Source organism: Lolium rigidum, chromosome 5, assembly GCF_022539505.1.
Source record: "Lolium rigidum isolate FL_2022 chromosome 5, APGP_CSIRO_Lrig_0.1, whole genome shotgun sequence".
Lineage (NCBI taxonomy): Eukaryota > Viridiplantae > Streptophyta > Magnoliopsida > Poales > Poaceae > Lolium > Lolium rigidum.
Window position 1 is genome coordinate 32,665,771 of NC_061512.1, and position 10,149 is coordinate 32,675,919.

A 10,149-nucleotide genomic window follows, 5' to 3' on the forward strand; every position below is an offset into this window, starting at 1 on the left:
CGCCGAGCTCTCTCTCCGTTCCATTTCGAGCTCTCTGCTGCCTTCCACACCCTTCTCCCCCTTCCACTTCGATCGAGACAGAGACGGAGGAGAAGAGAGAAACCCTAGCTAAATCGCCTCCGCCGCCGCCGCCGGAGCAGAGAGCTAGACCATGGACCTCCTCGAGATGCCGCTGCCCCACTTCTTCGAGAAGACCCTCGGCAAAGGTACCTGCTTTCCTTCCCTTCACCGCTGCCGTTTGCCGCTCCGCGCTAAAACTCTACCTTGATTCCCTTCTTCTCCCCTTAATCCGCCGCTGATGCTTTGTTTCTCTCCGTGTCGGTTGCTTCCCCTGCGCGCGCGATTGGCTAGCAGACGAGGACGAGTGGCCGCCGGAGGCGCGCTTCCTCGTCGCCGCATACTACGGCAACGTCCGCCGCCTCAAGGGTACGTAACCCACCGGTTCTCGCCACCCTCAAAAAAGTCCCCCCTTTTTGCTGTCTTCCCGCGCCGATCAAGTCGGCTCCATCGATTGCTTCGATGGTCCTCTGCTTTTCTTGCACGCTAACCCGGCCTGGCCATGCAGAGATCGCGCGGCGCCTGGACAGGAGCGGGGGGAGCAAGGGCGCGGACGCCACGCTCGCCGCCACAACCTACCGCGGCATGAACGCGCTCCACGCCGCCGTCGGGGGGCTCGGGAGGCTCGACGCATGCCGCTACCTCGTCGACACGCTCGGGATGGACGTCAACATGTGGGACGCATCCCCAAGTAAACCACTCACTCAATCCAAAGCGAATCAGCAATCTTGGTTAAGCTAGGTTCCGTGGCATATTGTTCAGTGGTTCACTGCGAACTGATCGATCTGCGCTCTGTCGTTTTGTTCTGTGACGCGGTGCAGGGAAGAAGACGCCCCTGGAGCACGCCGTGGCCGGCGGCAACCTGCCGGCCGTCAGGTTCCTGCTTGACCATGGGGCAGATCTCCACCAGGAATGTGAGGAGGGCGCCACTGTTGTCCACCGGGCTGCAATGAAAGGTGCTACTACAGCAAGCTAGCTAGCTAGTACAAACAGGGGAATTCATTGCTGCAGCTGCCTTTTTTGTTTTATTTCAAACATCATGGGTTCTGGCATTTTCCCATGATTAACTTAATTGCCTGGATTGTGAGCTCTAATTAAGCCATGTGTCCTGAGGATTTTCCTTAGCTGCTCAACATAACCTGGTCACACTTTACTTACAAGTACAGTTACAGCAGCATGTTCATGTTAGGTACTTGGATGTTTTTGTGGGTCTTCTGCCACTATCGTGCTATTTTACTCTAGCCACTGGATGCGGCTTATTTTCCATTGATCTTCTAGCATTAATTTGGAACTTGCTCTTCCAACACATGTTACCTTCCTTGTGTGCTAGCTAGAGGCCGGGGCGAAGCTCCCATTTCGAAAAAAAAAACCTTCCTTGTGTGCTAGCTATTTACATTCTAGCAATTGAAACCTAGATCTTCATCCAAAAATGTTGCATTGTGCTATTGGTATAGCCGTTGAAACTTGTGTCTTTTGTTGCCCCTATAATTCAATTTCTAAGACGTAAAATCATTGCTTTGCTCTTTTTATCTGCTCAGACCATGGTTGTCCAAGCATGGCTTGCTTGCATAATTATCCTGATCTTCAGCTTTCCATGTGCTTCTTCAGGGAAGTCAGAGATACTAAAACTGCTGCTTTCTAGAGGAGCCGAAGTCGACGGCAAGTCAGAACAGGGGACACCACTGTGTCTCGCCGCCCTTAAAGGACACGAGAGTACTGTGGAGGTTTTGTTGGAGCACCATGCAGATGTACACCATTCTTTTTATCCCTTGACCCTGCATGACTTATGCTGCTGTATTTGCTTCACTTGAAACTAGTTACTTACTTGTGGCCATGGCCTAAAATTTGCTCTTTCAAGGACCTGTCATTTGCTCATTGTTCTGGCATGAAAATGTTTATGGTAGCCTTTGTTTCTTACAGGTCAACATGGTTGTGCCTTCTTGTCTGGCAACACCTCTAGATGCTGCAGTGTTTTCTGCTTCCAAGCATTGTGTCAAGCTATTGATTCAGGTATATACGCAGCCGTTATCTACTAATTAATGTGTTCTTTCCTTGCAAGAGAGGCTCTGTCTAACTAACTTCTCTTGTACACGCATATTTGGCAGGCTGGAGCTAATGTGAACGATGTTAATAATAATTCCTTGGCAAGAGCTGCAAGCGAAGGCTTAACTGAAATTGTTAAGTGCTTGTTGGAGGCAGGTGCAGACCCAAATCGTCCTGATGAGGTGACATTCTCTCTTGTTTTTTCACGATATCATAGTGAGCTGATTCACTTTGTAGCATCAGAAGTTCTAGACTTCTGGCACCAGCAAAATTAATATATGTGACACTAGTGTGGCACAATTATATAACATAATAATGCCATGTAGTGTCTGAAAAAATATGGCAGTAGTTTATATGTGAAGGGAACCGAGGATGGAAGCCAATAAGTCTAATTTTGTGCAAAGTAGTGCTCGAGTCTTGAATCACTTGGGCATCAGTTGAATGGGCTTATTTTGACATCAAGACTAATGTGTTTGACACTGATTTGGCATATTATTAGTTTGATTACTATCAGTTGCCTTTATAGTTTCTATTTTTTGTTTGCCATTTTTTTGTGATCAGGTATCTTTTTCTGAGAACAGTCATTTGTAGTCTAATTGGATGCCCTAATGTGCAGTCATCTATATACATGCACCCCTGATTTAAAAACGCCATTGTTCCACTTTATCCCCTATTAGGGAAAGTAAGAAAAAAGGCAGAGTAACCATACAAACATGAGTTGCCAGTTGCTCTCTGTACTTTGTAAATTCAGATATGTGCATGTGCTATGATAAAATGATTGTGCTGTTCCTGAACTTCCCTGTCGCAATGTGCACTTTGGTGTTTTTATTCTTAAGTCATCATTTCTTGATTTCTAGGTGTAGAATGGATCTTTTGTGCTGCATGCTTTTACATTTATCTCATTGTGTTGTTGCCCTGCTATATTTTAGGTATTGAGCATTGCCAATATTATGATTTAGGGATGTACGGCTGATACTGGTTGGCTAATACTATTGATAATATACCTAATACTTACTTCACTACTTGCAGTTCATTCCTTGATTTTCTGTGTGAAATATATTTTTTGTGCTAGACTTCATTTCCCATTGATCTACATTTCTACATTACCAACACCGCTCTCACATGATTTGACAAAAAAATGGTACTCATTGTGAAGTGTCATGCTTAAACACCTAAGTATGTACAAAAGCAACTTGTGATTTGCGGGCTTATGGTACGCTTTCCGTGAGAAGTTCCCTCTTACGGGTTAGGGCTCTGACAATATCTGATGGACTTCTTGAAGTAGTGGGTTTCAACTTGATCAGGAGGAAACAAGCCTGAAGTTGATATCGTCTGATCGTTGACTATGGTTGATCCAGTACTATAAGGATGAAAGTACCTTGCCATGGTTGGTTTCCTGCTACTTTGTATGAGGTGAGAAGTTCCTTGAGAATTTACACAGTTTATGAACTATCAGAGCTGGAGATACAAACCATCTATATTTGTAGATGAGCTAGCATCGTTGGTTTCAAATTGCAGAGGCCCTACATCAAATTGCTTCATTGTTTTTCTGTGTATACTTACATTTAAATTAGCTCTAATGTTCCCAAACAAGCTTAGCTCAGTAGCCAAAGGACTGCCAAAGCTACATAAGATTGCACACTAGAAGGTATAATGTTACCTTCTGTGTCCAATTTATTGAGTACAGATTTTAGCCGTATATGAAATAGTTGCCAGGAGCATAACTTTAGATGCTGATGTGGAATCAAATTTGCAGAGCTAGCATTCACATTCTTCAAACTTCAGAACAAAGTTTCTTGAGAACACTGAAGATATCCACATTATTCAAACTTCTGGACGAAGTAGCTTTTCTTGGGCTGCTGTAAAGGCCACTGTAAAAGAGGTCAGTGTTATCGTATACATCCATGTGTCATCAACATGATGAGCTTGCAAACATCTTCGATCATCAACTGACAGATACCATGGTACATTGTTATTTTTTGTTGTCCACGAAATAATTTATCCTCTGCTTCCTACTTTATCAATAATAAGTTGTAGCATGTGTCATGTAGGGATCTTCAAACAACAGTAATTGTGTGTCATAATCGATTATATTTTTAATACAAGGAAGATTTGTCTTTGCTGCTTCTGAATTGATTTGGAGAAGGGATCCATATGTATGGTTATGTCCCCTCAATTTTTTATTTCAATTTTAATCTGTATTGGCGGTACTGTTGTACTTTTCCTCGCGTATTATTTGAAATATGAGAAAGGAGTCCAGGATTAAAATTAATGTCGCTTTAGTAGTATATGTGATATTTATGAATATACATCAAGTGAGCTACTTAGTTTTTCTCACAGTATCCTGTTTTATAGGACATATGGGAATGAGAAAGTTGGTGCCCTAGGAGGGTTTCTTCAACTTGACCATGCATGTCTCCCCATGGACAAAGTGCAGCATTTTCTTCTACTCCCTCCGTCTATAAAAGGATGTCGGAGATTTATCTAAAATTGGATGTATCTATACACTAAAAGGATGGTCAAGTTGAAGAAACCCTCCTAGGGTTTCTTCAACTTGACCATGCATGTCTCCCCATGGACAAAGTGCAGCATTTTCTTCTGTATTATTCTCGACTCTTGCATGTCTCCTGACAAGAAAGAGGGCATCATCAGTAGAACAAGGAAAGATTTTCAGATATGGGCGCTACCTAGGTTTCCAGCAGGTGTGCGTCAGTAGTCATAGAGAGTAGTATGCGTGTGTGGTTTGGCGGGAGCTATTGTAATCAAACAATGTAATTCTATCTTCTATGTTAATGACATGACATGCAAGCTTTTTTTTTTTTGACATGACATGACATGCAAGCTTTGCATGTTCTTGAAAAAAAAGAGGGCAGCACATTCATTGATCTGAGGACTCTCGACTCTTACATGTTTCCTGACAAGAAAGAGGGCAGTACATTCATTAATTTGAACACTCTCGGCAGTACATCCATGATTTTTTTTTTTACAAATATGAAATATGATGCTCTTTCAAATTTTCATCGCAAAAAATGACACCATATCAAACAGTTTGTCACAAAAATGGCATGACGGGAGGAGCAAAAGCCAACACGTGTCTTTCCGCAAATTGGAGAGGCCTGAAGTGGCTTTCCGTCAGCTGGAGAGGCGGGAGGTGACTTTGTGCGAAACGATCCTAGGCATGCATGCTGCACTTTCCGCCCACTCATTTGGTCGAAATTCACCTCCCGCCAACTCATACAACAACATATACTTTCCGCCCTACAATTGGTGGGAAGTACCTCCGGCCAGGCAATTTTTGACAATTGATTACAAAAGCGGTCATTTCTCACAACTACGAAATACAGCGGGTTATATTTGTATAAAAATCTACATTCATTGATATGATCACCAACAGTCCAATCAGTAGAGGGAAATACGAAGATATGTCCTCTCAGCAGAACGCATGTGAAAACTCACCATGGTGTGGCAAATTGAGAAAATTCCGGAAAGTACATGTAAGTTTGGGCAATATGTCATGGTAGCCTCCTTTCATGTACTATTACAAGATGACATATGAATGAAACTACCGGAGATAAGCAAGATATCAATTGCTTTCACACATTGTTATCCTTATTTTCTATCACACCTCTAGTGACCGTTCTAATTTAACATGGAAGCATCATTTATTCTTCAACTCCGGGTACCTTTAGGACAACATTGGGTTTCAAGCTAAGTCTGATGCCCTGTCCTGACACAGCAACAAATTTTCTACACATATTGTCTTCTCCACACATCTAAAGCTGTTGTGAAAATTTGGGATGTAAAAAATTAGGTAAGACAAAGCAAAAGTATTATTCAGATTGGCATCCATGCCATGCTCCTCTACTACATCTGATCTCATGTTTGATATTTATGTTTGCAGTCAAATGTTGCAAAGTCTGATGGGCATGTTGGAGCGGTGATTGCCATGTCCTCAGAAATGGCCTTTTAAGGAGCGAATCTACCATGTCTTTTCTTCTAGGTTTAACATGTATTCATGAGTAGACTCAGTGACATTTTATAGAGGGTCCAGTATCCTGCACTTGTATAACACTGGGAGCAAAGATTTAACTACAAGAGAAGGTGAGTAGTGAGTACTGCATGATTAACTACATCTTAACTATTACATTTGTCAGTTTTCTTTCCAGTTTGGAAGGATTTTTACCTAAAAAGGGTTATGTAACCAGGAGATTAGATGATGGTGATTTCTTCATTCTAGAATTAACTGCGCCATGCAGATGGGTTATTCTGTATTACCCTCTGGAACTACCAACTGATCATCCATTACAGTGTGATGATCAATATGCAATACCAGTTACCGTTACTAAATATAATTTTTTTGTATTTTTTTATCCCTGGTTATTACTTGATTCTTAGGATCAGCCTTTTATGCACATGATTTTAACGTATGTTGTATCAGATTTTGCTATCAACCACCTTAAAGCTCATTGTTTAACCAGGAAAGTACTCATCACATTTACCAAATCAAGTGTGGTCTTAAAATTACCACCACCAAGGTATTACACAGTCGGCGCGGCGTGCCGCCGCGCCCATTCGTGCTAGTTAATATTATTGTGTTTCTTACAGTTCCCTTTCCATATTTTTCAGAAATGCAATCCGTTTTCGGCTGATCTGTTCGGTATTGGATCCACTGCACGTACAGTTCCTCTCTTGTGCAGCTCTTCCTCGGACCCCAAAGGGGACTACTGTGAGCAAGTTTGGAAAGATTGCAAAAGCACAGAAATATCCAACTCCCCTTTTCAGCCAAGAAATGTTGCGCTTACTGGTTCAGCTTCCATGCTTACTGATTTTTGGCACTCAGAAAATGACTTTTGTGCGTCACATTTCGGTACACCACACAACCAGTCAGTATGCTTCAATGGGCAGGGGGTCTCGTTTAATGCTAGGAAGGACTCTTCACCATCTCCTACTCCTACTGGGGTTTGCCTTGAGAAGATTGGTAATGAATCCTACCTTAACATGGTTGCTCACCCTGATGGGTCCAACAAAGCCTTCTTCTCCAGACAAGATGGGAAGATATGGTTGGCTACTCTTCCTGAACAAGGAATGCAAGACGGTCTGCAAATTGACGAGATGAGCCCGTTTCTTGATCTCGCGACTGTAGGTCACCTCAGTTCGGACCTTGGACTCGTAGATCTAGCGCTTCATCCGGATTTTGCAAACAATGGGCGTTTCTTTGTTTCATACATTTGTGATGGAACTCAGTCACCCAACTGCACTGGTAGGTGTTCATGTGATCAGGAAGTGGAGTGTGATCCCTCAAAGCTCGGCTCTGATAAAAATGGTGCACACCCTTGCCAGTACCATCTAGTTATCTCAGAGTATTCTGCTGAAGGTTCACCATCAAGATTTTCTGAGGTATATATAGACGTGTGTACTCTCTTCTTTGCAGTTATTTATAATATTTAGCTTCATTTCCCTGGGTAAACATTGTATATCTACCCTTCTTCTTTGATAGGCAACATATGCCGATCCTTCAGAAGTCAGAAGGGTATTTTCAATGGGGCTCCCATATGTTTCTAACCATGCTGGTCAGCTCCTTTTTGGACCTACCGATGGATACCTATACCTTTTCACGGGAAATGGTGGGATAAGAGGTGACCCTTTTAACTTCTCCCAGAATAAAAAGTCACTTTTGGGAAAAATCATGAGGCTCAACATTGATGAACTTCCAGGTACATTAAAGATGACACATAAATGATACATGCATCTTAGAGATGTTGTTCATTTTCTCTCTTTTTCGTATACTTTTGTGTCTACATATCCGTATTTCCCCTTTTTCAGTTAAATGACCATTATATCAACGTAGTTAGAAAATATTGTAAATGTCGAAGCTGGCACAAAAGCTAAAAGGGTTAACCAGGCTCACTAGTTCAAGGGTTAGATATGCTTCCAAACAATAATGTGTAGGTATTCTCATGGAAACATTTGAAGCGGTACCATACAACATTGACCTAGTGCTTATTTGCATGTTGAATGTTAAATTACGTGAATTATAAAGCAATATTGCCAGTAGTCTAGTTGACTATGTGTGGCTGTGAATCAAGGTCATGTATTTCAGAATTTGAGCTTTTCACCTTCAAAGCAACAGAAGCACTACGGGACCACTCAAAAGCAGTATCATGTTGCTATTGTTCGTACCTCCAATCCAAATTACTTGTTGCAGATTTAGGCAAAAATATTTCCTCAAATATGTCTAGGTTCATTGAATCTGTGACAAGCAATTCGGATCAGGGGGAGCACAACATTTCACTAAGGCTGACAATAAATCTTAAAAAGCATACATTTTCCTAGTTTCTAATGGGCGAATATTCCTGAACTGGGTTTCTTCTTCTTTTGAGCTTAACAGAGCTGAATGAAGTTGCTAACCTAAGCATATGGGGTAATTATACAATACCAAAGGACAATCCATATACTGATGACAGCAACTTACGACCAGAGATTTGGGCCTTGGGTCTTGAAAACCCATGGAGATGCAGCTTCGACTCCGGGAGGCCTTTCCACTTGTACTGTGCAGATGATGTCCAGGTATCATTTAGATGCTATAAGCATCTTAGAAATGAGTTCCTTTCCAAGGTTGAGCTCTGTTTTCTGTATCATAAATAGTGCCTAATTCTGCGACCTTGCATATATCTAGGACCAATACAAAGTGATAGATTTGATATCCAAGGGTGGCAACTATGGGTGGGTCGGTGTGTATGAGGACCAGCATGTTGGCTATCCACCATGGGCTGCTCAAGTAACCAAACCTACACAAGGCATCATTTTCCCCATAATGGGCTATAAGGTTTCTTCATCTGCCTCGGAGAACATGGAATCTGCATCCATTGTTGGTGGGTATGTCTATCGTGGGTGTTGGACTTGGTCCCTACGTCACGTGAACTCGCCGAGTACTTTCCGGCTGTACGCGCACGTATACGCAAGCTCAACTGCTTCTGAGCTATTCCGGCGAGATAGCAATCCGGCGAGACGAGCAAGCACACACCAAGTCGCCGATACACGTACGTACTAATAAGCTGGCCTCGAAGCTGGCTCACGAAACACACGCACGCGAAATCGATTTGATTGCTAGAGGCTCATATCGAGCCTCGTAGTTGTCTTGCTTTATTTCTTCTGACTTGATACAAGATTACAGGGCCTTGGGTGCACTTATATACACGCATAGGCTTGAGCACTAGTCCTAGTCGGTTTACAAAACAAGACCTGTACGGACACTACACCGTACACGAATCGAATACGTTTATGCACTATGTCTTGCCGACGGAACATGCACAGATCGTGCTTAATGCTAACAATCACCCCCCTAAGCACGACGTGCACTTCATCTCGACCAGGGTCCCAAATACGCCACTTACTTTGCGTAGGTGTTACCCTTGGTATTTCTTTCACCGTTTCGGCCATCATCATCGACATTGCTTTCGCCGCTCTTTGTGTCTTCCATGTCACCGACTTTACCTTCGCCGGCTTCTCCATGGCTTGACGCTTACCATCCTTGTCCGCGTCTTCGGTCTTCACCTGTTCATCGGTGCTCGTCACCTTGGTTTTTCCTTCTATTCTCCTTTTGCTTACTACCTTGTCGAAGTATTTCTCGAAAGATATAGCAAAAGTAACTAGCTCATATGATTCTGGCCGCTGCTTTTGGTCAGTTACACAGTTCTAGCATTTCTTATTAGCAGCCTGCATATCACTTTTGAAATAGCTCTATCTCGAGAAATGTGTGATTCGAATCTTGCATTTGTTTTAAAGAATACATATCACTTTCGAAGCCATTCTGGTTTTCTGTTTCTTAAACTTAATTTTTTGAGTTCATCAAGTCATTCATTTTTTCTTTATTCCTGTCTAAACTGCAGCAGTACTACATAGATGGCTCTGTAGAATTGCTTTTTATTTAAGTATATGCTATGCTAAGGCAAATCATGTTTCGTGATTTCCATCTGGTATTGATCGGCAACACCTGCTTAATGTTTACATTGGTATGGTGGAGACGTTGAGTACTGCAAATCGAGAGGT

At 42.5% G+C, this 10,149-nt stretch overlaps 2 protein-coding genes across 2 annotated transcripts; both read left to right on the forward strand.

Moving 5' to 3' along the window:
• Nucleotides 1-151: 151 nt before the first annotated feature.
• On the forward strand, nt 152-6,070 carry LOC124655820 (ankyrin repeat domain-containing protein 17-like). Its single transcript, XM_047194657.1, has 8 exons — nt 152-206; nt 355-426; nt 566-748; nt 879-1,013; nt 1,666-1,805; nt 1,978-2,067; nt 2,163-2,282; nt 6,002-6,070. Exons 1-8 carry the CDS (start codon nt 152-154, stop codon nt 6,068-6,070), a joined length of 864 nt encoding a protein of 287 aa, XP_047050613.1.
• A 280-nt stretch (nt 6,071-6,350) lies between these two features.
• LOC124655821 (HIPL1 protein-like) lies at nt 6,351-9,619 on the forward strand. The gene is made up of 7 exons (XM_047194658.1): nt 6,351-6,368; nt 6,579-6,635; nt 6,727-7,497; nt 7,598-7,814; nt 8,489-8,667; nt 8,777-8,987; nt 9,504-9,619. The coding sequence occupies exons 1-7, from the start codon at nt 6,351-6,353 to the stop codon at nt 9,617-9,619; spliced, it is 1,569 nt and encodes a 522-aa protein (XP_047050614.1).
• The last annotated feature ends 530 nt before the right edge of the window (nt 9,620-10,149 follow it).

Excerpts from the sequence above, each read along its gene's own strand:
- LOC124655820 (XM_047194657.1), top strand. The coding sequence starts at position 152 with ATGGACCTCCTCGAGATGCCGCTGCCCCACTTCTTCGAGAAGACCCTC. Across the intron at positions 749-878 it reads CATGTGGGACGCATCCCCAA|GGAAGAAGACGCCCCTGGAG; the intron begins GTAAACCACTCA and ends GACGCGGTGCAG. Across the intron at positions 2,068-2,162 it reads GTGTCAAGCTATTGATTCAG|GCTGGAGCTAATGTGAACGA; the intron begins GTATATACGCAG and ends CATATTTGGCAG.
- LOC124655821 (XM_047194658.1), top strand. Across the intron at positions 6,636-6,726 it reads TTAAAATTACCACCACCAAG|AAATGCAATCCGTTTTCGGC; the intron begins GTATTACACAGT and ends CATATTTTTCAG. Across the intron at positions 7,815-8,488 it reads CAACATTGATGAACTTCCAG|AGCTGAATGAAGTTGCTAAC; the intron begins GTACATTAAAGA and ends TGAGCTTAACAG.